At 50.3% G+C, this 27,352-nt stretch overlaps 1 protein-coding gene across 7 annotated transcripts in view; it reads left to right on the forward strand.

Annotated features, from left to right (window-relative positions):
- Window positions 1-27,352, forward strand: part of agbl4 (AGBL carboxypeptidase 4) — a 250,132-nt gene that overhangs the window by 123,399 nt on the left and 99,381 nt on the right. For all 7 annotated transcript variants that reach the window (XM_081707269.1, XM_081707270.1, XM_081707272.1 and 4 more), the window contains one exon: window positions 9,376-9,592. In XM_081707269.1, coding sequence (XP_081563395.1) covers window positions 9,376-9,592 — 217 coding nt within the window. The remainder of the gene's footprint in view (window positions 1-9,375; window positions 9,593-27,352) is intronic.

Raw genomic sequence — 27,352 nt, forward strand, 5'->3', positions numbered from 1 at the left:
GATGTCGATTGGTGGGTTGACACTGCGCTGATGCCACCTTCGCAATCTGCACCTGACCTGTGGCGAGCACACTCACACAAACACACACACACACACACACTCACACTCACACACACACTCACACACACACACACAGACACACACACAGACACTCACACACACCCACACACACACACACAGACACACACACTCACACACACCCACCCACACACACACACACACACACAGACACTCACACACACACACACACACACACACAGACACGCTCTCTCACACCAGTGCTGTCCTCTGACATCACCCTGTTTGTCTGTTGTTACTCTCTTTTACTCTCTAATTCACACCTGCCCTTATGCCTCCCTGCCCCATTGCACCGCTTCACCCCCCCCCAAGTGTTTGTGTGTGCGTGTGTGTGCGTGTGTGTACGTGTGTGTGTACGTGTAAGTGTGTGTGTGCACGTGTGTACGTGTGAGATACCCTGTGCCCCATGAGGGGGGTATGGCGCCATACCGGCTGGTTGAGGGGGCTCATCTGCTCCAGAATAATTACACAGCCTTACCCTGGCGCAGTGGGGCTTCTGCTTACCACAGCAGGGGTCTCACACACACACACACACACATACACACATGCACACACACACAAGCATTATAGTGTAATTGTGCTCCCAGTCATGAGGTCCCCGCCTGGACAAGGTGGGGCGACTTTCTGGAGCCTCCTCGATATCAAACAAGCACAGGGGCACGGTGCAACACACACACACATACATGAACATGCACACACCAATGTGCTGCTTGTACAGATGGTCCAAGCCACCTGAGACATATGGGTGTTGTAGGCCATTTTCTGATGTAAGTGCAGGTGCGTAGGAGAGATCAGGTGAACCGGCCTGCGTTGCAGACAAAGAATTGGGTGGGGCTCTTCCACCCCATGCAGAGAATCATGGGTGTTTCACACACAGACGGATCACTCCTCTGCGCCTTGAAAGCCATCTGCTGGTCAGTGTTGGAGCTGATGCAGACACACACACAAATTGAAGCACCCAGACACACGCATACATACACGTACACACAAACACACACACACACACACACACACACACACACACACTGGCAGCCTGCTGTTTTCCAGAGCGATCTCTGCAGTACTCTTTTGATTAGAGGCGAGTGATGGATGAACAGGATGGTGGACGATAAAAATCAGCCGTTTGCAGTCCATGCTGCCAACGGCACTTTGGATGAGGAGCGCTCTTTCTGTGTGTGTGCGTGCGTGTATGTGTGTGTGTGTGTGTGTGTGTGTGTGTGTGTGTGTGTACGTGAGTACGTGTGCATGTGTGAGGGTGAGCACACTTCTTTGTGTGCGTGTGCATATTTTTCCATGCCCCAGTGTTTATGTCCATGTCTGTGTTGGCGTGTGCGTGTGTGTGCGCTTGTGTGTGTGTGTGTGTGTGTGTGTGTGTGTGTGTATAATTGATCAGTTGGCCGTAGTGGTAAACCCTGTCCACTCTCCGTTCTACGTGGCAGCTCCCCACACACACTTCAGTGTAGACCCCCAGCCAGCGCTCAAAGCGTGCCTCCCCCAGCCTCTGCTCACGATATACTGTCCCCTGCACAGTGATTTGCAGTGTGTGTATTCCAAGCGTGCGGATCCATGCTGTGTGCGTGTGTACAGGATGTTGGTATGTGTGTGATGCCCGTAGATTAGCCTTGGCGTGTGGCCCTGTGTCAGCTTCTGTCACGTTGTGTTAGAGCTGATCTACCCATGTACTCCATTACTCTGTCTGTTGCTTACCTGCTCTGTAGCTGATGTAGTTTGATAGAGTTACCATGAGCTGCACTGGATTACTCTGTGCTGCTCTGTGCTACTCAGGGCTGCTCTGTGCGCTGCTCTGTGCTACTCTGTGCTGCTCTGTGCTAATTTGCTCTGCTCTGTGCTACTCTGTGCTACTCTGCGCTACTCTGCGCTGCTCTGTGCTACTCAGGGCTGCTCTGTGCGCTGCTCTGTGCTACTCTGTGCTGCTCTGTGCTAATTTGCTCTGCTCTGTGCTACTCTGCGCTACTCTGCGCTGCTCTGTGCTACTCAGGGCTGCTCTGTGCGCTGCTCTGTGCTACTCTGTGCTGCTCTGTGCTAATTTGCTCTGCTCTGTGCTACTCTGCGCTACTCTGCGCTGCTCTGTGCTACTCAGGGCTGCTCTGTGCGCTGCTCTGTGCTACTCTGTGCTGCTCTGTGCTAATTTGCTCTGCTCTGTGCTACTCTGCGCTGCTCTGTGCTACTCAGGGCTGCTCTGTGCGCTGCTCTGTGCTACTCTGTGCTGCTCTGTGCTAATTTGCTCTGCTCTGTGCTACTCTGCGCTACTCTGCGCTGCTCTGTGCTACTCAGGGCTGCTCTGTGCGCTGCTCTGTGCTACTCTGTGCTGCTCTGTGCTAATTTGCTCTGCTCTGTGCTACTCTGCGCTACTCTGCGCTGCTCTGTGCTACTCAGGGCTGCTCTGTGCGCTGCTCTGTGCTACTCTGTGCTGCTCTGTGCTAATTTGCTCTGCTCTGTGCTACTCTGCGCTACTCTGTGCGCTGCTTTATGTCACTTCCCCTTGCAGCCCCTTTAAGAGTAATTCCCTTCAAATCCAGCTCTGCCTCAGACCAGGGGAGCTGTTAATCTGAGCTGTAATCTAAACCACACACACATGTGGGAATATCAGGCTCTTTTGGTCTCCCTGTACAATCGACAAATGTGCAGCATTGCATTTAAACATCCCTGCTGATGATGTGGTGTTATAGTATTATCCACCCAGTAGGTTGCTGTTCAGCTGTGTCTCTACCCCCCACACCCCCCATTCCAATTCGGCATGCAGAAAGGCACACAGGAGGGAGTCGTTAAGAGCGCTCGCCTGGAATACATCAGTCCTCGTGTTTGCAGGCAGCCCATCTCTCTGTGTCCCTCCCTCTGTCCCCCCACCCCTCTCTCTCTCTCTCTCTCTCTCTCTCTCTCTGTTTCGCTCTGTCTCTTGCTACAGTTGGAGTTTTATGATCTCTGCTCTAATGAGAGGCTGATTTAGAAGCCGAGAGAGCCGTTTGACGACATGACCAGCCTCTTAGTGCTAATACTGAACATGTCCCTGTACGCTTATGAAAAGGACTGCAACTCTGTGTGGGTGTGTGTGTGTGTGTGTGTGTGTGTGTGTGAGTGAGAGAGAGAGAGAGAGATTGTACGTGTGTGTAAGAGTGTTTATGTGTGCTGATGAACTAACTATACCAGCCACTGCAAACAGAAACATAAGTTACACATTTGCAGCTATTCAGATTCTAATGTGAACCATCTAGTCAGCATTGGGTGGAGGATGCACACAGCAATCACACATGCTACAAGTATTTTATAGGCATTAATATCTCCAGGAAACCTGGAGTCCTTAATTACAGCCAGTGAGGACTTGGGGCTTGTAGTTCTTAGCTTGTTTTGTTTTTTTCTGTTGACAGCAAAAACGGAACTGTATTCTTTATCCACTAGGCAGGGCCATAATGGGTTACACAGCAATGGCATGAGATTAGTATAGGGTTGCGATTTTCTAAACACAACTTACATAACCACAGCCCAGTCCTAGCTAGTATCTGACTCCAGTCATTTCCTCTAGCGTGTAACACCATCAGTCACAAGTGATGTGGGACTAGTACACACACCTGTGCCAAAGCCATTTGCCATTTTTCTGCTAGATGGTTTTAGCGGCCTGTCTGCGCACCAGCCTGTTGTGCTGGTAATGTTAACGCCGCAGAAGGTGTGTTGTATTTTAACTACTGAAGAGTAACTGATGTGTAAAACACCTGATGCTCCTTTGTATACCACACCCTTGTGTTGCACTAATGCCTTTGCAGGAAATCTCTCATAAATATATCTCTAAATATATAATGGGGGAAAAAAGGAATCAGTTTGTTTACTCGCGATTTCACGTAGAGCAAGTGAAAAGCAAGCAGAGAGAGAGAGATGGAGCTCCACTCCGTTTAATTGCGTATTGTCTTCCATAAACAGTAGGTGTAGGTTCTCGGCAGGTGCTTCAGTGAGCAGAGGAGGCACAAAAAGCCACTTTCTCCTCCTTTGAAGTTGCCTTTTTCATGGGCTCCCCTGGCATTTCCTCTAGCATTTCCAAATATCACTAAACTGCTCATTTAGCACATGTGGTAAACACGCACACTGTCGCTAGCCCTCTCTCTCGCTGGCCCCTGCTGGGAAGTGTGGCCCTCTCTCTCGCTGGCCCCTGCTGGGAAGTGTGGCCCTCTCTCTCGCTGGCCCCTGCTGGGAAGTGTAGTCCCCTTCTGCTGCTCTCCAGCTGCCTGTGTAGACTCCAAGCCCCCACACAGAGCTCGCTCACGCTGGCAGTTCAGACACTCCAAACAAGACTGGCAATTCAGATCCTGAGAATAAAAACACCAGATAGCAGAACCCAGCCCCCTCCCACACCACTCTCCACTACCATTCCTCTACTGCCATTTCTCCAAACACAAGCCTGATTTCAGCAACGCCAGACAACAAAGCTAGATTGGTTGCTTAGTAACCGTGCCATCCCGCAGCCCTGTAGCGGAGAGGAGAGGGCCCCTCTCCACGCCCTAATTTTCCCTGGGACGGACACGTGTTTTATATGTGAAAACAAGCACGGCTGAGCCGAGAGGAGGGCAGCATGGCGCAGGTGTGGGGAGAGTCTGGGGAGGTAATGAGCGCTGGTGTGAGCACAGGGATGGCTCGCCACATCACTGCACTGATGAGCAGAGGGACACACTGTGTCAATTGACAGTTTTGTGCACGTATTTGAAACCATTTAACCTTCAGCACATCAAGAGGGTGACAGGCAGGACCAGTAGAGATGGAGACAAGGGGAAGGAGAGAGACGGAGACACAAGGAGACAGAGAGGGAGAGAGACGGAGACACAGGGAGACTGAGAGAGGGAGAGAGACGGAGACACAGGGAGACAGAGAGGGAGAGAGACGGAGACACAGGGAGACAGAGGGAGAGAGACGGAGACACAGGGAGACAGAGGGAGAGAGACAGAGACACAGGGAGACAGAGGGAGAGAGACGGAGACACAGGGAGACTGAGAGAGGGAGAGAGACGGAGACACGGGGAGACTGAGAGGGAGAGAGACGGAGACACAGGGAGACAGAGAGGGAGAGAGACGGAGACACAGGGAGACAGAGAGGGAGAGAGAGACGGAGACACAGGGAGACAGAGGGAGAGAGACGGAGACACAGGGAGACAGAGAGGGAGAGAGACGGAGACACAGGGAGACAGAGGGAGAGAGACGGAGACACAGGGAGACAGAGAGGGAGAGAGACGGAGACACAGGGAGACAGAGGGAGAGAGACGGAGACACAGGGAGACTGAGAGAGGGAGAGAGACGGAGACACGGGGAGACAAAGAGGGAGAGAGACGGAGACACAGGGACACAGAGAGAGGGAGAGAGACGGAGACACAGGGAGACTGAGAGAGGGAGAGAGACGGAGACACAGGGAGACAGAGAGGGAGAGAGACGGAGACACAGGGAGACTGAGAGGGAGAGAGACGGAGACACAGGGAGACTGAGAGGGAGAGAGATGGAGACACAGGGAGACTGAGGGAGAGAGACAGAGACACAGAGAGAGGGAGAGAGAGACGGAGACACGGAGACTGAGAGAGACGGAGACACAGGGAAGCAAAGAGAGGGAGAGAGACGAAGACACAGAGAGGGAGAGAGAGGGAGACAGGGAGACTGAGAGAGGGAGAGAGATGGAGACACAGAGAGAGGGACAGAGACGAAGTAAGAGAGAGAGAGATAGAGAAGGAGAGAGACGTAGACAGAGAGACAGAGCGTGAGAGACAGAGAGACATGCCCAGCACTAGTGATGACCTCTACCCGTGATTGATTGGAGGATATAGACAAGATGTCCCCCTCTGTATGAAAGCTAGCCATTTTCTCCCTCATCTGGACGACTTCGGGGGGAAGCCAACAGCGGCCGGATCAAAGCACCCGCCCAGGAACTGCTAACTGGCCTGAACAACCCGCCGATGGAGAGTGACATCTCAGTAACGCTCCTGCCTTTTAGCTGACAGCTTGCCAGCACCCGCTTTCACTCAGTCTTTCCCACACACACACACACACACACACACACACACACACACACACACACACACACACACACAGATACACACACACACACACACACACACACAGTCAAATGTTAAGATCCATACAACCACCAGCAGTGAGCGATATCCTTGTTCGTGGAGACGAGCTGTGAAAAGTTTTCTGCTGTGTGGAAACTTGTGCTCCCCCTACCTTTTTACTATCCCTCACTGCTACAGCGTGCTGTGTCTTTTTTTCCACTGAGGTGTGTGTGTTTTGGGTGTGTGTGTGTGTGTGGATGGGAGGGCGCTACACAGGCCTCGCAGAATTACTAAGCCACATGTGTGCACATTATTGTCCAGGGGGCGTTGTTTTTCTCCCCTCTGACACCCACCGAGATAAATGTGTTTGGGAACAGGGGCCCTGTACCACAGCCGGAAACACACCCAGCCTCATGCCGCCATCATTTAGATAAAACAAATTGCCAGCAGCCACATTGGGGGATGGAGAGAGATAGAGAGAGATAGAGAGACAGACAGAGAGATAGAGAAAGATAGATAGAGAGACAGAGACAGAGAAGGGGAGAGAGAGAGATGCTACAGACAGGAAACCACCCAACGGTTCAGGGGTGCTTCAGGCTCTCTCTCTCTCTCTCTCTCTCTCTCTCTCTCTCTCTCTCACTTACTCTCTCTCTCTGGAGGAACATACAAAGCTATTTTCTTGAGCCAATAGCGGTGCAGCAAAGCAGAGAAGGCAGGCACTAAATTCCCGCTGGGTAATTAAAATCAATAGCCAGGAGCCTCTCACCAGCCAACAAGGTCAAGCGCTGAAGAGGAGCCTGGGTAGTGTCCACACAAAGAGCTGGAGGGAGGGAGGGAGAGAGGGAGGGGCTGTGCTGGATCAGTAACCCTGCACAGGCAGGAAGGTGTTTCTGCATGCACGTGTGTGCACGTGTGTATTTGTGTGTGTGTGAGAGAGAACGCAAATTATTATTGGCTGGGAGGTCGATTAGGGCATATATGGAACAGTTGTGTAGTCATGAATCTAGTGCCACTCAAACGTAGGCCAAATACTAACACGAGCATGAAGGCTGCCTTTAAGCTCATACTGTGTGTGTGTGTGTGTGCGTGTGTGAAAGCATCTGCAATTGTGTTTAATCCTGAGGTTTTTTTTCAAGTAGGTGAAAATATGTGAGATTACATGTCTGTAAAAACGGACTATGTTTGTGTTTTTGTTTGCATGTACTTGGGGGGGGGGGGGGGGCTACCATGGAGAACATGCAGATAGGGAAAAAGAGAGGGATGTGTTGGGGAGGTGAGCAGAGAGATGCGGGTCTGGGGAGGCCATGAGCTGTCATGCCATAAAGGGAATTTGTGTGCGGGTATGTGTGTCGGTGTGAGTACGTGTTGTGTGTGCCTGTGTGGGTGTGTGGGTGTGTGTGTTCTGAATAATGGTGGTGATCATACTGAAAAGGCACTTTTGCAGTATTAGTATTCTGCTGAGACACACACACACACACACACACACACACACACACGCAATAGCGCCTCTTCATTCTTCCACCGCAGCACTGATCAGACTGCCCTCTTTTCTTTCCCTCGCTTGTCCACCGTTGGGTCCACAGTACCAGGCTAGTTTGCCTGAATTTCAATTCAGCTCTTCACTTTGTTGAGTCCCAGAAAAGGCATTAAAGATTTTGTAGGTGTGTGTTTGTAATTTAGCCAATGTGCATGCATGCGTGTGTGTGTGCGAGTGTGCGAGTGTGTGTGCGCGTGTTTGTGTGTATGTTTGTGTGTGTGCGTGTTACGCTGGGTTATGGTGTGATGTGTATGGTCCCGCTGTAGCTGGGTGGGTGATGGTGGTCCGGCCCAGTGCAGGCTGCTTTGAGCGAGGTGTTTCTCTATCAGACCCAGGTGATCCCCCACCTCCCCTGCATGTCTGTTCTCAGGCCCATTTTATCCCACCCTCTGATCATCCTCCTCTTTCTCATCCTCTTTATCTCCCACTCTCCTTTCCCTCTCTCTCTCTCTCTCTCTCTTCCCTCCTTTTTCACTGCCCATGTTCTTTCTTTGTCCTTCATCTCCTCTCTCCCCCTCTTTCTCTCCCCCTCCCCCCTCCCACCCTCTACACTCCCACCAGCTCTCTCTCTCTCTCTCTCTCTCTCTCTCTATCTCTGTCCCTGATGATCTCCCACCTGCCTGTTACAGCACGCGTCAACCTTTAATCAGCCACTGTCCCGTCCAGCTGCCAGTGCTACCACACACGCACACTCCACCGCACACGCCACCGCAAACACACCACCGCACACGCCACCACACGCACCGCATACACCACCGCACATGCAACGCACACACCACTGCACACGCCACCACAAACACACCACCGCACACGCCACCACACGCACCGCACACGCCACTGCAAATACACCACTGCACACGCACTGCACACGCCACCTCACATGCAACACACTAACCACCGCACACGCCACCACACGCACCGCACAAACACCACACACGCACAGCACACGTCACCACCCATGCACCGCACACACCACTGTACACGCCACTACATACACTACCGCACACACCACCATACACACCACTGCACACTCTGCCGTAACACCACTGAGCAGCTGGCAGCTGGACCACAAATGGAAGGCATGTGGGGGTAGAGGTCGGCAGAGTAAGATGAGAGTCTGGAGAAGATGTAGTGGTGTCATCTTGATCATGGATGGCTCTTCCTGCTCTCCTCTCCACCCACCCACTCCCCTCACCAGCCGCCCTCTCTCCCAGGGCTGCTTGCACGGTAGGGGCGGGGCATGGGCAGGGCGTGGGCCCGAGCCCTGAAGGGATAACGCCCAGCGTCGGCCACTAACGCAGGCCAAGAGAGCAGCAGTGGAGAGAGGGAGCTGCAGGCTGTCGGAGCTCTGAGAACAGCCAGGCTGAGCCAGCCAATCAGGGCTCTTTTTTTCTCCTGAAGTTTTCCGGTGGCTCTGAGGAAGCCGTCACAGGCCAGGAGCTCTGTGGAAACATGGGATGGGAACGACTGGACACTGAGCAGCCTCAGTGGAATGACACTTGGCAATATGGTTAACGTGAACGCAGAAAATGCCCACCAGGCAGAGTGAGGAGGCTTACAGGCCCTTCAGCCTCCCGCCTTTAGAGCTGTTACTTAAATGTTTACCAACATTCTCTCAACTGACATTTCTGCTTTAGGTCGGTTCTGCTCTCGTTATGAATCGCAGCGATCATGGGAAGAAAGGTCATGACCTTTGCTCCCTTCCTTCCCTCTGTTGCAGGCAAAGGCTGCCGTCTAAGAATGTGTATTACTACCGCTGCCCGGACCACCGCAGGAACTACGTCATGTCCTTCGCCTTCTGCTTCGACCGAGAGGACGACGTGTACCAGTTTGCCTACTGCTACCCATACACCTACTCACGCCTGCAGCACCACCTGGCCAGCCTGGAGCATAGAAACCTCGAGTACCTGAAGAGGGAACAGCTGGGGCTTAGTGTGGTGAGTGTGTGTGTGTGTGTGTGTGTGTGTGTGTGTGTGTGTGTGAGTGTGTGTGTGTGTGTGTGTGTGTGTGTGTGTGTGTGTGTGTGTGTGTGTGTGTGTGAGTGTGTGTGTGTGTGTGTGTGTGTGTGTGTGCGTTTGCATGGGGGTATGTGGGTCTGTGAGTGTGTGTGTGTGTGTGTGTGTGTGTGTGTGTGTGTGTGTGAGAGTGTGTATGCGTGTCTCAGTTCAGTCTCATACTTCTGGCAGGATGGACACAAATGGCAATTATTCTCATGAATTTTAATAGCGGAGAGTTTGTTGTGCCCTTGATTTGATTCTTATCATGTCCGATTGTGTTGCGCAGTATAATTTAAACAGGCTGAAAGATCTGCAGGGTATGTCATGGACTTCCATGTACTTCACCTCCCACCTTCAGCTTCACATATCGGTACATACAGAGTGTGCTGCTATAGCTCCTTTTATTCACACTCATTCTCACTATGTGTGTGTCTGTGTGTGCGTGTGTGTGAATATACGTGCGTGTGTGTGTGAGTGTGTGTGTGTGTGTCTGTGTGTCTGTGTACGAGCGTGTGTGTGAATATGCGTGCGTGTGTGTGTGAGTGTGTGTGAATATGCGTGTGTGTGTGTGTGTGTGTGTGTGCATGTATGAGCGTGTATGTGTGTGTGTGTGTGTGTGCGTGTGTGCATGTGTGAGCGTGTATGTGTGTGAGTGTGTGTATCTGTGTGTGTGTGTGTGTGTGTGTGTGTGTGTGTGCGTGTGTGTGTGCATGTATGAGCGTGTATGTGTGTGTGTGTGTTCGTTCAGCCCTCACTGGCTCAGGTGCTGGATCATGCATGGTGCCCGCAGTGCTGTCTCTGCTCTTATCAAATAATTGTAGAAGAAAAACTCATTAGAAATGCTTGAAAGATTAAAACCCGTTTTCATTTTTTCCCCCTTCCATCGCATCCATGTTTCAAGGAGAGATGGGCTGCCTGTGATGAAAGGACGCTTATTGATAAGAAACAGGGCACTGGTTTAGAAAAGACATCCACTGCCTATGAAATAGAATTTGAATGGCAAAGTAAATTGGGCAGTTATCACATCACAGCATGGGTGGCTCAGAGGCTATATAGGGGTCATAGTGTAGGGCTGGTGTGTAGGGGTCAGGGTGTAGGGCTAGTGTGTAGAGGTCAAGGTGTAGGGCTAGTGTGTAGAGGTCAGGGTGTAGGGTTGGTATGTAGGGGTCAGAGTGTAGCGCTGGTGTGTAGGGGTCAGGGTGTAGGGCTAGTGTGTAGGGGTCAGGGTATGGGGTCAGAGAGTATGCCTGGGGTATAGCGGTCGGGATGTAGGGGTGCAGGTGTAGAAGCCAGAGTGTAGGGTTTGGAGTGTAGGGTTGGATTTTATGACATGATTTGATATAGCAGAGCTCATTTCCACAAAGCCAAGCCCTTGTTACTGGTGATGAACAGAACTGTTCACTGTGAGTACTGAAGCTCAGTGAAGACTCAGGCTGAAGCTGGGCTTCAGAGCAGATGGGGAGCTCCCACACAGCAGTGATGCTCTCAGCATGTGGCGGCCAGCTGATATGGGGTAGTGATATGAGAAGGAAGCATATGTCTCCTTTGAAGCTATTCAGACACTACAGAAATTATTGTTATAATTCATTTGAAACAATGTATTGAAAGTCTGTTTTCCTTTGTATAACTAATGCTTTTCAGGAAAAAAAAAAAGTGCTGGTTGTTAGGAGTAGTAGTAGTAGCAGTTGTAGTAATAACAGTAGAGTTTGGACTCATTGATGTATTGGAATCTTTTTATGCCAGTCAAGATGGCAACTAATATTAGACCTTTCCGATTCTTAAACCACTGTGAATAAGCAGCAATTGAAATGAGAGCTTTCAGGATTTCCAGGTGGGTTTGCTTGTCACTTTTTTCACCTGCATCGCCATATCTGAGCACATGACTAGCTATAAGATCGGACCAGGAGATATCATGTAAGAGCTCCGCATTCTGACTGGTACTGCACTCGTACTGAGCTTCTACTGGGCTTATACTGGGCTTATACTGGGCTTATACTGGGCTTATACTGCATTTATAAAGCACTCACACCGCATTCATACTGGGCTTATACTGGGCTTATACTGGGTTTATACTGCAGTTATAAAGCACTCACACCGCACTCATACTGAGCTTATACTGGGTTTATACTGCAGTTATAAAGCACTCACACCGCAGTCATACTGAGCTTATACTGGGTTTATACTGGGTTTATACTGCAGTTATAAAGCACTCACACCGCACTCATACTGAGCTTATACTGGGTTTATACTGGGTTTATACTGCAGTTATAAAGCACTCACACTGCACTCATACTGAGCTTATACTGGGTTTATACTGGGTTTATACTGCAGTTATAAAGCACTCACACCGCACTCATACTGAGCTTATACTGGGTTTATACTGGGTTTATACTGCAGTTATAAAGCACTCACACCGCACTCATACTGAGCTTATACTGGGTTTATACTGGGTTTATACTGCAGTTATAAAGCACTCACACCGCACTCATACTGAGCTTATACTGGGTTTATACTGCAGTTATAAAGCACTCACACCGCAGTCATGCTGAGCTTATACTGGGTTTATACTGGGTTTATACTGCAGTTATAAAGCACTCACACCGCACTCATACTGAGCTTATACTGGGTTTATACTGCAGTTATAAAGCACTCACACCGCACTCATACTGAGCTTATACTGGGTTTATACTGGGTTTATACTGCAGTTATAAAGCACTCACACCGCACTCATACTGAGCTTATACTGGGTTTATACTGGGTTTATACTGCAGTTATAAAGCACTCACACCGCACTCATACTGAGCTTATACTGGGTTTATACTGCAGTTATAAAGCACTCACACCGCACTCATACTGAGCTTATACTGGGTTTATACTGCAGTTATAAAGCACTCACACCGCAGTCATGCTGAGCTTATACTGGGTTTATACTGCAGTTATAAAGCACTCACACCGCAGTCATGCTGGGCTTATACTGGGTTTATACTGGGCTTACACTTTGGTCATACTGGGCTTCCACTGCGGTTATACTGGACTTATACTGGGCTTCCACTGCAGTTATACTGGACTTATACTGGGCTTCCACTGCAGTTATACTGGGCCTGTACCGCAGGCCTGCTGGGCTCTGAGGCGTGGTGGCATGGCCTCTCCCTGTCGCACGGCGCTATGTGGTGGGAAGTGGGAAGTGTGCTTTGAAGCACAGCGCAGCAGGTGGGGCTACAGGAGGCCTGCGGCAGACGGGTCCTGAAGTGGCATTAGTATGCATGGACACATGCAGTTTTATAGCCTTATTTGTCTTTTTATGGCCTGTGTTCTTGGGTCTGTGGCAGCACAACCCTCTTATAATGAGAGAGAGAGAGAGAGAGAGAGAGAGAGAGAGATGGGAGGGAGAGGGAGAGAGGGAGGCACGTAGAAAGAGAGAAAAGGGGAAGGGTGAGGAGGGAGGAAAAGAGAGAAAGGGAGGGAGAGGGAGAGAGATGAGGCTACAGCGACTCTGTCTGCAATAGTAAAACACTCTGTCTCTCTAGCAGTGGAAGTCAAAAACGTGATGCAGTTAAATAGATGGCCACATGTGTACGCTATCAGTATATGCATGCACACATACGCACCCGCACTCACACACCCTACCATATAAGCACATAGCTGCACATACTCTCTGCATTTCCGGCAGTAATATACGCGCATGCACACCGAACCGGAGCTGCGACACGGGCCAGCATGAAGGCACACTCTGACTGAACGGACTAGGGTGATTTCATTACACTTTTAAACACAGCGCAGTTGCCATGGCTAACAATGGTAATTTCATAAGCGGAATGTTGCGCTTGATATCACATTTCCCTAATAACATTACAACAAGACAGAAATCTTCCTTTGTGGTCGGCGACATTAACTGGCGAGTTTGATGGATGGGCTTTGCGTGGAAGTTTCCTCTGATGTCAGCTTGCACGGAACTTGCATATTTGGAAGATCGAGCGTGTGAACGGTGAGCTGCTCACCTGAGCAGCGCATTGTTATGCAGTGTGCACACCAGGAACAATTCATCACTTCTTAGCATATATCATATGGGCAATTTAAACATCTAAATGAGATCAGACTGAAATGCGTGTTGCTGTGATGTATGCATGCCTTTAAGGGCCGGAATAAGAGCCTGAATAATTTAAAGCACCTGGAATGTCTTTCACGTATCACTTTGAAAATGACTTATGAAAATCCTATAACCTGGGGAAATGTGTCCTTTGGTCCTTTTGTTGAGCCTGTCCCTGTACTTGAAACCTTTTAAAGTTGGCTAGATTAGGTGTGATAGAACTGCCCAGAGAACAAGTAATATACATTTCCTGTAAAGTCCTGGGCACGTCGCTCGGCTCGTCCGCCAGCGGCTGCTGCCCATGTAGGCGCATGGCTCGGCCGCGGCTGCTGCTTGCAATACGAGAGATCATAGCATTCAGCAAACATGAGCTTGAATGCAGCAGAGAGGAGTGACATCGTGTGACCCGGACACTTTCTGATGTCAGTGTAGAGCTACAGAGTCTATTGAGACCTACAGATGTCTATATAGAGCTACAGAGAGTCTATTTAGACCTACGGGCCATCTGTGTAGAGCTACAGAGTCTATTGAGACCTACAGATGTCTATATAGAGCTACAGAGAGTCTATTTAGACCTACGGGCCATCTGTGTAGAGCTACAGACAGTCTATTTGGACCTACAGACGGAGCTACAGTTGTAAATGGACAAGCCCAGACTACATTTATATCAGTGTAGAGAGTAGACTGTAGGACAGATAGAGACAGACAGAATACAGCCTGAGGGCCTGTTCCCCCTGCAGCTCTCTCTCTCTGCTCCTCTCTCTCTGTCTCTCTGTCTGTGAGGTGTGTTTGAGATGCTGGATCTGTCTCCCACAGCCCAGAGCACAGAGGGATCAGAGCAGTAGCAGGAAGGGAGAGAGGTCTGTTATAATTGCACTGTTGGGATAAATGTTTGAAGTGCATATCGCCTCCTACATGTGCCTTTCTCCAATCCTCGTGTATTCCTATCTGCCCCCTCTGTCTCACTATATCTCCCCTGATCTCTCGCACCCTCTCAGTGTCGTCTTCTTTCTCACGTTGGTCTCATTTTTGTAATGTGATTTATTGGTTTATGTATCACTCCCCCCCCCCCCCCCCCAACTGTTCTATTATGTTGCTTATAAAGTGACCACAACTACAGGAGACCAATGAGGTTAGTGTGTGTGTGTGTGTTTTATGTGTGTGTGGGATTTCTCCCTCTCATCCTTCCTCTGCTTTGACACTTTTCTCTCTCTCTCTGTGTGTGCTCCGGCTTGTGAATCGCCCCAATTTCCCGCCTGGCCCTCCACAGCTGGGAGCGCCGCACTGCCGCCTCAGACGGCACAGCGTGTGCAGCTCTCCGACACGCCAGCCGAGAAGAGCCCACGTTTGTTCCCTGTTCATTCTGACCTTGTCGCAAGAGCTGCCCACACCCGCCACACACCCACAGACCGACGGGCATATACACCCCCACCCACCCGCGCGCGCGCACACACGCACGCATGGGGAAACACTGGTTCTTCTGTACTGTAAGGTGATGGAGTGGGATTTTATGGCTGCAGTCAGAGAGGGAACTGCAGAGTAAGTACTTTTACTGGGTGCATTTTTCCCCCTCTGTCACCAGTGGCCATGCGTTTAGTCAGCACTAAGACGGAGCTGGTTTCAGAGGCTCGGTGGAAAGGACAGGGACAGATGCGTGCGTGTGTGTGCGTGTGTGTGCGTGTGTGTGTGTGTGTGTGTGTGTGTGTGTGTGTGTGTGTGTGATTAGTGAAAACGTGATAGCTGTCTTCAGGGAGCATCCCTCAGCTGTTATCTGGAGCTGTTCTTTAATACTCATGTTTCAGCCATAAGAGCTGAGAAGGCAGAAACTTGGGGAGCACACATAAGCTTCACAAGCAATTGTTAAATATATAAAAGAGTTCAGCTGAGTAAACGGAAAAAGAGAAAATAAAAGTCCCGCTGACAGACTCATAGGTATTTCCAAAGGGGGAAAAAATTACACACATGCCTTTTTTTATTTACCCTAATCACGTGCTTTGGTAGTCCAGAGAGGAATTTAAGATAGGACGTAGACATTAATTATCATTACACACTTTGAAATACTGAAATAAATTCCTGCTAATGACCCTGTTAGCAGGGCCGGCCTGCCGGCCTGCCTCTCACCCGGGTGCCGCAGCCTAGAAGCTTCTGGAATAATTGGCTCTTCCCTCGTGTGAGGAACAGTGCTTCCACTCTCGCCTGTCCCTCAGCATGGTGTCCGCAGCAAAGTCCAGGGAGCAAGAGGGAGGAGAGGGGTGAGGGGGCTCCGGGAGGGGGACGTCTGGAGGGGCAAGAGGGGCTTTTCTGGTTGTTGTTGTTGTTGTTGTTGTTGTTGTTGTTGTTGCCATAATGCTCACTGTAGCCCCTGTGGCTGGGGATGTGGTGGGGGACCTTGTCCTGGAACCTGTTAGCGGAAATAAAAGCTGCGAACCTCCTCAAATGGACAAGTTCTGTGGCCCATCTCTCTCTCTCTCTCTCTCTCTCTCTCTCTCTCTCCATCTAGGCTTATCTTTGTGTTTGTACACCGTCTGTCAAGATTTAATCAATAGCAGCGCTAACTTGCACGAAGAGAGAAGGTCAAACGAGTGAGATATAGGCAGGAACAGAGGGGAGAGAGAGAGAGAGAGAGAGAGAGAGAGGACCCATTGCAGGGGAGGCGAGAGAAGGGTGTGTTTCATGGATAGATGAGTGTATGGGATATTGGCGCTATAGGCACAAGTCCAGATGTTGGGGCATGTTAAGTTGTCATCTGTGTTCATCACCAAGCTCATTGTCATGTGCTGACTGCTCTCCTGTCAGCGCTCAAACACACAGGCTGCTTTTGAACACTGCTCAGGGCTTCCAAAATTCCCCTGCTCTTTTTCTTACCTTCCAGAAGTCGTTTCCGACCCCGTACGCACGGCCTGATGTGATTCCGGTGTTCTTTACAGAAAGTGCCATGAGCCGGCCACTGCCTCGACCCTCCAGCATTACCCCGCTCACCCGCCGCCACGCTGCTCGCCTCGCCAACGCCCTCCTCTTAACGGATCAGGATGCGGATTGTAGCGCGAGTACCACCCGCGACCCGAGCTTGACTGCCGGCTGCTTATTTCACATTAGCGGTGTGGTAAAGAGATGGCCCTTACCCGGCTCTCCCCGGCCGGCGCTATATCGAGAGCAATGGGCCCTCCAGGACACCATCCAGGTGCTTTATTGCACACGAAGGCTCCTGTATCAGCAGCAGGGCTATCATCTTGCCGATATAGAAGGCCATAATGAGCCAGAGATGGAGCAGCGGAAGGAGAGCGGGAGGCAGCGAGAGGGAGCAGCACAGACACCGCCAGGACGTGGAGCACCAGAGGGGCACGGTGGCCACTGGAAATCCTTTCGCCAGCTTTTCAACTATCCGTGCGCCAGATCTCTGCGTCGCTGCCGCGGCGATGCGCCACCTCCCCGACAGCAAGCTGAGCCTCATTGTGATGCACGCTGAAACGTGGCAGATTTGCCAAGTCAAAGATAATATTTATTTTCCGAAATTGAAATGGCTCGCACCTTGAGGGCTTAGCACTCTTCCAATATTTTGGGAGTGCTTTGCGCCCGCGCGCGTTCAGCACGTCCCAGACGGAAGGGCCCAGCGGAGAGCTCCTCGTTGACACCAGGCTGCTGCTGCGTTGTCATCTGCAGAGACCTGCCCGCTCAGCTGGACCCGCCTCCCCACGGGCCTGCCCCCGTCGACCCACAGCCAGGAGACGTTGCGGGTGGCGAGGGTGAAAGTGGCAGAGTGGAAGACATGAGCTATTCTGCTGCCTGAGCGTTGCAACAGTCCATCGCATCAGCCATAACTGCTGTCAGTCTCTCTGTGGTGGCGAACGCCGTCCAATCAGATCACACTGAGCACACCGATGGGCGGGGCCATCCAGCTGCACTTTGCTCTCACGTCTCAGCTCTCACAGCATGGCTAAATAAAAAGGTTTTATCGTGAGGGTTTTTTTTTTCTTTTTTAATAAGTCAAAAATACACCTTTGTGACAACATAATTGCTTGCCATGACTGGTAGTGAATTTGGGAAGCAGAACAGCAGAAAGGAGGAGAATAAAAAAGGCTTTGGAGCTCTAGAGTGTATTGTTTGTTGGGCAAGAAGAATGAGTATGAATGAAAAACAAGTTAGTCTACCTCCAAAGGCAGCCAGGCTTGAAATGCACTTTGAGAGGAAACTTAATTTGTTGTAAACGGGGGAGAGACATATTTAGGCACAGCGCATGCACCCAGAGCCCTGAGAGATAGAGAATGTGTGTGTGTGTGTTTGTGTTTGTGTGTGTGTGTGTGTGTGTGTGTGTTTGTCAGAGAGAAAGAGAGGGACAGGCTGGTAGATGCCAGAGGAGTCTGTGCTCTGAATAGCTCAGCTGAGGGCAGGAATCAGCAGTGAGCTGTTAACTCTACAATGGTCTTTTTTGCCCTTATGTATCAATGAACCCTTTCTCCTCTTCCTCCCAGGTCCTTTAGACCTCCATACCCATGAGGACGGCAAGGGCAAATTCAGAGAGGGGATTTGATTGTGTGTGTGTGTGTGTGTGGCTGTGAGATACCCATCAGTGGGTAGGTGTATGCCCGCTATACTGTTAGTTGAGGACTCTGAGAACAGAGCCTGTGTGCACATTAGAGGGAGACTGGAACACGTTCTCCGTGTGTAGTCTTGTTCATTATAACCTTTATTTAACATTCTGCTCACAGAATGATTCAATAAAGAATCCTATCTGACAAACTCTTCAGGTTCTGTAATGTGATTATGGACAGGCTGTGCGTGAACTGTAAACCAACATTCGTCCTATTGTGAGGCCCAATGCCTGTAATTAGCTGGATGGTAAGACCATAACAAAGGCGGCTGCCAGCTATAGCAGTGCCCTTTTTTCCCCACAGCCTGGGTGAGACTAGCAGCACGGAGGTGTAATATCCCCTGCTGATCTAACCCCGACTCAACACGCCTGTCCAACCTGTTTATTGTTACCATAGGACATCCAAAGCGGTGTAGAAACACGACTGTCGGTTTTCCGAAGACGAGAGATGTTGTAACGAACGTGGGGTAGAGTCCCTGTTGTCCCTATCCCTTTGTTCCGCCTTGTCTTTCTGTCTCAGGGTTCCGTGTCCCCTGGGTGGGTCCCGCCGCACGCGTCTTAATCATATGCCCTGGGCCCCTAGCAGATGAATCAGACCGCTGGTGTTAGCACTGAGAAGGTGTGACTTGCAGAGGACAGAGATGTGACACAAAAGGAAGACGGGTGTCGCACCCGAGTGTGGCCGGGCGGGACTGACGTCGCCGGGCAGGACTTGGATGCCATCAGGCCACAACTTTTCTGAGAAAGCCGCAGTGCTTAAAGTCGGACAGGGAATGCTGGCGGGAGTTTACTGGTTGTATAGTAGATGCAGGGTGCAGTAAGTCAGCTATGCTGAACAGCTGTAGGGGTTACTGTGTGTGTGTGTGTGTGTGTGTCAGGGCAGTGGAGGGGAGCAGGCAAAGCGTGGGGTCACTGAAGCACAGCATCCCCGGGTCTCCTTCCTCCCCCGGCGGACACACGCTTTGCTGTTAGCTCCCTGCCCCATCCCACCTCCGTGCTCGCCCAGCCGACACACACCACTGCTGCAGAGCGCTGATAACACCCACGCACGCGCACACACACTCCCACACACCGCCAGTTGAGAGGCGCACACAAATACATGCTCCTCACCTGCCCACGCACCTCCTTGCGACCAGCCAGCCTTTATTTACCCCCCTGAAACACTCCTCTGCTCCCGCCTGTTCCAGGACTTTCTTCCCCAACGCCTCACACAACCACTCTACACCACCACCTGAAACCGGCCTGAGGAGCTCCATCTTCCCTTTGTGCTATTCTTTCCACCCCTTACAAGCCCAGACACCCCCCCCCCCCCACCACCCTCCACTGCACACCTGGACTCCTGCAAGTGTATGTGGCCATGCACACACACACGTGCATGGAGACGGAGAGATGGATGCTGGCGTGTCTCCCATCTGAAAGCACAATGTCTTTGGTGTGCAGTGCGCCCGCACCTGTAGATTGTGATGTAGTGGCTCCATTCAGCCAGTCGATTGCCTTTAACGGCAGTCTGGGCCGGCTGGCCGAATTGAAAGAGATGGCGGTCTGCTTTTCATTAGTCGCCAGGAACAGGCTGCGGTGGTCGCAGGCGCCCCGGGTGGGGGGGGAGTCCAGACGGGAGCGGGGAGGGAGCATAAGAGGTGGAGCAGTGCAGGAGCTGGGGGAGTAAGCGTGGTTTCTCATTGATTTGGAGAGGAGGCACCTGGTCTCGGGGGCAGGTGGGCTTTCATATTGCAGCCTCTCCTTGCAGTGCTCTCACACAAGTGGGAGCTATTCATCTGTGTCATTGCACTCTTCTTTAGGAGAGAGAAGCCCTTTTTCCCCACTAGGGTCAGTCATTAATCTAGAGTTATTTTTTTCTTTCGTATGGATCCTTGCATTCCTGTATCCCGATGTAATGTGAATTCCAGGTGAGAAGAAAACTGATCATCTTCCAGTATTGTGTGTTTCAGTCGCAGTCGGCATATTTAACTTATTTAGCATTGTTCCTGATCCCCTGTATGTCTCTCTCTCTCTCTCTCTCTCTCTCTCTCTCTCTCATATAGTGTATCTCAGGGATACTCAGGGCAGTGGACAATTACACATACACTGTTGTTTTTTTTTTGTCATCGCTCACAAGCTCCCACTTAAGGCCACGCCTGCACCACCCAGGCATGTCCTACACATTGCAGAGTGGGGTTCCCTGCTGCAGGTCATCGGGGCCTTGCCCGTTAAAGCCAGGCAGGCTCAGACTGTGAGGATCTGCAGGACTGGCGCTGGGTCCCCTGTGTCTGAGAGTCACGCGCCCTTATGACAGGTGTGGCGCTAATGTCTGCTTCAGTCGTTTGATGTGCTACTGTTCCATGAGACGGTCCTCTGGGTCCCTGGCGAGCGACCTGCTGCCACCCAGGTTCGGGCCTCTCCCCTCTCGAAACCAGCACAGACACTCCGTACTCTTCTGAGCCCCATCCTAAAAGCTGAATGCATTAAGCCTGTGCCCCATATAACTGGATTACGTTAAAATAAATTACGCGTGTCAGACACACAGACAGGCTGTGTTTTGAAGCTCCTACTCGTCACTTGTGATAAAGTTTGTGCCAGTCCAGAAAGCTGACTCAAAATAATAGGGATTAGCCATTGGGTGATGGAAACATCTCATCGCCAGACCCGTCCCCCTGGTTCCCATGGTAACTCTGCCAAGACCTGGAGGTTTGGGCTTCCTGTCACTTATCAGGTCAATTATGAATTGGCAACATTAAGCTTTTCTTCTTATAAAGGGGCTGTTAACAGATCAGCTCCACGTTCATGCCCCAGTCACAGGCAGAGAGTGAGGAGTAACACCCATCCACAGGAGTGCTCTCCATCACGGAGGAATATGGTGGCCGTTCCACCACTTCCCTCTCAGATGTCTCCTATTGATTTGTGGGTGATAAGGAGCCTCTCTATGTCTGTAAATGTACACGTGCATGTGTGTGTGTGTGTGTGTGTGTGTGTGTGTGTGTGTGTGTGCGTGTGTGTGTGTGCATGTTTGTACAGACAGGGCTTTGGAGAGTATTGGAGAGGCCACTTGAAAAGGCAATAACCTTTGCTAAGGGCGCGGATGTCAGATCTAGCCTCCCATAGCTGCCCATTGTGAGGCCGTCAACCTGCCACCTTGTGATTTGAAACCTTCCCCTGGCTGACACAAAAGGACACCCCTCCTGCTATCCATCCACCTTGCCTCCCTTTTCACACGCCATCTCTCGCCTTTCACAAGACCCCCTTCCTTTTGAGCCATACGATCAATAGTCGGTTTTGTCTCTTTCAGCACTCGGTGCAAGAGCTGTTTTTAAATGAGATTCAATGCAAGACTGTATAAATATCTTTCCTATTCGCACAAGCATGCAAAAATAAAAAAAAACCTAATTTCAGTGACAAACTAGTAACATCATCTTGTTCCTTGACTCTGACAGTGGGTTCTAAAGTGACAGTTCAGTTTGAAACAAATGCCGAGATGTCGTGTTTGGACTATTGCACGGGTAGGTGGGCTTTGTCTGAACCGTGTTTGGACTATGGCATGGAGAGGTAGGCTGTGTTCTGAACTGTGTTTGGACTATGGCATGGAGAGGTAGGCTGTGTTCTGAACTGTGTTTGGACTATGGCATGGAGAGGTAGGCTGTATTCTGAACCGTGTTTGGACTATGGCATGGAGAGGTAGGCTGTGTTCTGAACCGTGTTTGGACTGTGGCATGGAGAGGTAGGCTGTGTTCTGAACCGTGTTTGGACTGTGGCATGGAGAGGTAGGCTGTGTTCTGAACCGTGTTTGGACTGTGGCATGGAGAGGTAGGCTATGTTCTGAACCGTGTTTGGACTATGGCATGGAGAGGTAGGCTGTGTTCTGAACTGTGTTTGGACTATGGCATGGAGAGGTAGGCTGTGTTCTGAACTGTGTTTGGACTATGGCATGGAGAGGTAGGCTGTATTCTGAACCGTGTTTGGACTATGGCATGGAGAGGTAGGCTATGTTCTGAACCGTGTTTGGACTGTGGCATGGAGAGGTAGGCTGTGTTCTGAACCGTGTTTGGACTATGGCATGGAGAGGTAGGCTGTGTTCTGAACTGTGTTTGGACTGTGGCATGGAGAGGTAGGCTATGTTCTGAACCGTGTTTGGACTATGGCATGGGGAGGTAGGCTGTGTTCTGAACTTTGCCTTTGCGAAGCAGTATGTGTTTCTCTGTACACTGGTAGCTGTTAAGACTTGTTAGCAGCAGACTTCCTGGGCTGCTGAGGCTCTACAGCTCAATGATCTGTTGTGTCTATTGTTACAGCAGTTCCTTCAAGTTCTCTAGCACCAAATATTTGTCTGTAGACAAATTGCAGTCTGTAGAAGCTAGGGCTCTTTTGAAGTGGTCTTTCTCTGTAGACAACAGTCTGTAGAAGCTAGGGTTTTTGTGGTCTTTTGCTCTAGGAAACAGTCTGTAGAAGCTAGAGTTCTCTCGAAATGGTACTTCTCTCTAGAGAATAATCTGTAGAAGCTAGGGTTTTTGTGAAGCGGTCCTTCTCTCTAGGGAACAGTCTGTAGAAGTTAGAGATCTCCTGAAGTGGTTCTCTCTAGAGAACAGTCTGTAGAAACTAGGGTTTTTGTGAAGTGGTGCTTCTCTGTAGAGGACAGTCAGTAGAATCTAGAGTTTTCATGAAGTAATGCTTCTCTCTAGGGAACAGTGTGAAGAAGCTAGGCTTCTCCTGAAGTGCTTCTCCTCCCGAAGAGCTTGTGATTTTTGTCTTCTTTTGTCTTTTGACTTCCCGTGGCTGTCGGTGAAAGTGAAGGAGCGTTGCTTTACGGATCTGCCTGCTCAGCCCCCTCCTGAATGTGCAGTCACCATGCTGCCATTACAGCGCGAATATTCGAATGCAGGAGGCAAGCAAACGGAACTAGATAGTTAGCTGGATAAGAAAGAGGCCATTAGTGCAGTGACCAAGCCCAAGGCAACGGGGGAGGCAGAGGGATTAGGCCGTCTGGGCCACAAATCAAGATTAGATGGCTCGCACTTAGAATTCAAACATCCCATTCTCCACCGAACAGGAGTCCAGACCGGAGTGAGAGGGGGAAGTTTGACGCTTAGCAGCCCGACGGAATGTCCTTTTGGTTTTTCCTCCGTGTATGTCCCTCTGTGTCTTTGTCTCTTTTTCTCACTCTGTGTGGCTTGATCCTAATCAGTGTTATCTGGAAGGGCTGATAGCCCCTCTCTGCCCTCGTCCTGCCCCAAAGTCAAAATGTTGTGTAATTCAATTTAGTAGAAAAACAGTCCTCCCCACAGACACACACACGGAAAGAGAGAAGACCAGAGGTAGAAAACAGGGAAAGAAAGACTGGAGTTTTTTTTGTCCTTTTCAGCCAGCGAACAACCTGAGGCGGTAGAAGCCTTGTCTTATGAGTTCACTGTGTGTGTGTGTGTGTGTGTGTGTTGGGAGGGGGTGTATGGATTCCTCTGTGAATTCTCTTTTTAATGTTCCCTCTATGCATTTTCTGATTCTTGCCTGGGCAAGAGTAGCTGGGTCAAAGATTCTCTTTGCAAGAAAAATGCACCTGTGGTCTTTAATGCTGGAGGTGGGTCACTGAAGTGTGTATCTGTGACATTAACAGTTAGGCTAAAGGAACAGGGAAGGTGTCGATGACCCTGTTTCCACGACAGCGCCCATCCGGACAGGCCAATTAGAGAACCTAATTATGTTCTGTGAGGGAAAATGGTGCTTGTTTGGACTAGCTGCTGTTTACCCTGTTGCTAGCAAAACTTTTTCTCTCAGTCTTCTCCTAATAGTGCCAGGTTCTGTCTCCCTTCGCCCCTACCTCATTAAACCCACACAATTACATGGCTACAGGAAACCATGCAGCAGACTGCCTTAATGAAAACATGGCAGAGAAACTGAGAGAAATCGAAGCGTTTTGCTGCACGTGTGTGTGTGTGTGTGTGTGTGTGTGTGTGTGTGTGTGTGTGTGTGTGTGTGTGTGTGTGTGTGTGCGCGTGTGTGTGTGTGTGGATGGCGGGCGGGGAGTGTGTTTTGACTGTTCCTATACCTCCCCTAAATTAAGTCTGATCTACGCAGGTAATAGCATAACGTTTGCTTAAACCCCTTGCTAACAGCCACACACAGGCTCAACTCTCTCGCGTTGGCTGGCCTTGTTTCTGCAGTGCTGTTGACAAATGTGCTTCTTTCGGGCACCCCACACGCAATCCTGAAGTAGTACACATATGCCGGTGTGAAGGGAGTGTTCTGTGTCAGATCCCTTTACCGAGCCTTGTGGTTCTACACTGGCCATTTCCAGCTTACCACTGCTTGCTCTCACTTGACTTAGCATCAGTGTCATCGGGCTTTAATAAAAAAGCTTTAAAAAAGCCAATCTCATGAGACTTGTAAGCTGAGACATTGACATTATCTTTGCATCTACCTTCCATTCCAGCACTGAAACTTGTTGTGGCCTCCTGCTGAGAAGACCCCAGCCTACGTCCTGCAAGTCAGACATTAAGAGTCTCCTCAGCGGTGTCTGTCCCCTCTGTTGGGGGCTTAATCTGTCGCCGCCCACGGGTGTCCTGCCCTCTCTGAGCCAGTTTTGCCCGCCCGCCGCGCAGCGTCAGGTGTGGGTTTCAGAGGCGGGGGCGAGCTGGAGAAAGCCCCCAGCCCTCCGGAGCATCTTTGAACTGGTTTTCTGAAGCCCCTCAAACATCTTAATGAAGGGAGTAGCAGGCGGAACAGTACTGCACGCGGGGGCTGCAGGTTTGCCCCGGTCGCTAATTAACCAGCCGGGCTGGAGTGGATGTGGAGATCAACAGCGGTGCCATCAAGCAGGCCACTGAGCTCATTACTGAGGCTAGCCGCTAACCTCGGCCCACTCGTCCACACTCTCAGTAACACAGTGTTATATGGACTCGCCAGCTGTAAGTGTTTAAGGTGCCGTATCCGTGCCCTGAATAGCTTACAGCTTTGGCTGGATTCAGAAGTAGCCACAAGGTCATACCCTGGTCTCCATTCTCCGTGTGCGTGTGTTCCAAGGGTCAGTACGGCCTTTAAGGCAGCCGACGGAAGGCCTTCTAACGGCTATCCTGTCATGGAAAGGGAGACCTCGCCCTCAGCTCTGATGCTCCGACGTCTCCTGACTGCCGGGCTGGTGTGTTAGTGGAATGGTGGTGTGTACCGAGACTGCAGGGCTTAGCCGGGGCGATATCAGTAACGAAGGAGTGTCAGTAATTAGTGGCATAATCACCTCCGTAATATAAGCACTGCTCACTGTCACGCCCCAATCTGAACCAACAAGGACAAGCAGACACAGCAGTGCCACGGCCCCACACTCCTGTGTACTCCTCCTCTCCTCTCCTCTCCTCATTTTGTGACCCCCACCCTCACCCCACACACCCCCACCCCCTCGTGGCTCAGGGGGATTCTTCTCGTTAGCGAGCGTGTCCTCGCGGAGGGATATGGCGGGGGGGCGGGGGTGGTGTTGGGGGGGGGATGGTGCGGAGGCAGACAGCAAATGAGCTGCTTAAGGATTTATTCAGAACGCATTTATGCAAAATGAAGCCGTAGGAAGGATAATCACGCGAGCCAAGGCAGTAAAGCCAACGAGCCCTGGCTGCAGCGGCGGGTTATCGGCCACGGCAGCGAGGAACGGCCCTGGGAAATGCTCATTTTACCCAGCGCAGGAAGCACTTCTCTTAATACACTCCCATTCCACTTCACCGGCACATCGCCGCGCTGCGTTTCATCACCTGTCCTTATAGGGGCCCTGTGTGCTATAGGTGTGGTCTCAGCAGACGTTAGGAGCAGACAAAGGACCTTTTTGTAGAGCTTTCTGGGGGAAAAAAAATCCACTTTCATTAGATGAATAGAAATGGCTTAAATAAGGATGAATTTGGCATGAATAATGAAACACACCTGAAATTGGGAGTCATCACGTACTGCTGCAAAGACTTGTGTTCTCGGCTTGGTTTAAGAGAAACGCAAGCCTTCTAAACAATATATGCTAATATTCATAAAGTGTGATCGTCATGACTCCCTAGACGTAAACCCCAGGGCTCACACCTCATATCCACCCTGTAGTAATATTAAACCAATGTTATGGGAACCTTTTTGAGTCTGTAGAAAATTACTGATATACGATGATTATGAATGAGAATTGGCTAAGTGTATATGTGTGTATGACCTGAGGGGCAGTGCGCACACACACACACACACACACACACACCCTTTAGGCCTGTCTTCTGCACTGGGTTCCCTTTCCCCTGCTGTAATATGATTTGTCCTGGCTATTGATACTCAGACCACCCCCCCCTCCAAACACACACACACACACATTTCCCCTGTCTTCTTCACCCCCTCCCCAATTTCCACACTAACACAATTAGCATCTCGTCAATAATGCTCAGCATTTCATTTTGCTGCTTTAATTAACAAATTCAATTTGCTCGAACTGCTGTGAAAACAAATTAAAAGCGTGCAAAATTAAAGAGCACAGCTCAGAGGATGTGGCTAAGGTGATTACAGATGCACTAAATTACTGTTTTCTTGTTTATTTTGTCAGGGGAGGGGGGACAATAATAGGACTTTTAGAGTATATAGTCTACCTGTTCATCAGCAGCGCCCATGAGGACACTGTACTGGATGGGACTACTCTGTACTCTGTCTCTTTGCTTTGATATTTTAGCACTTTTGCACTACTTTGAATTTCATTAGCGCTCGTCATCAGACCTGGCTCCCTGAAAGATCACTTTTTAACACTAGCTGTCTCCCTCCCCATCCTTAAACAAAGAGCAATTCTGTGTAACAAGAATTCATGTTTGCGTGGACTGTTATGTAGATGAAAACCTTACGTATGCAAATGAAATTGATATGAAGTGCGGAAACAGAGCACAGATGGAGTCCATATGAACAGGGACGCATTACTGCTTCTTTCCCGTGGGCATGTACATTAATGCTGATAGATGTGTCTTGTCTTTAACAGACTTTTTATTTGGCGCAATGACTGAAGGCTCATCCAGCTTACCTGCGCTTACTTTTTATTTGTGCATTATGAGAA

Source organism: Electrophorus electricus, chromosome 25 (genome assembly GCF_041902795.1).
Source record: "Electrophorus electricus isolate QZ-2024a chromosome 25, ASM4190279v1, whole genome shotgun sequence".
Taxonomy (NCBI): domain Eukaryota; kingdom Metazoa; phylum Chordata; class Actinopteri; order Gymnotiformes; family Gymnotidae; genus Electrophorus; species Electrophorus electricus.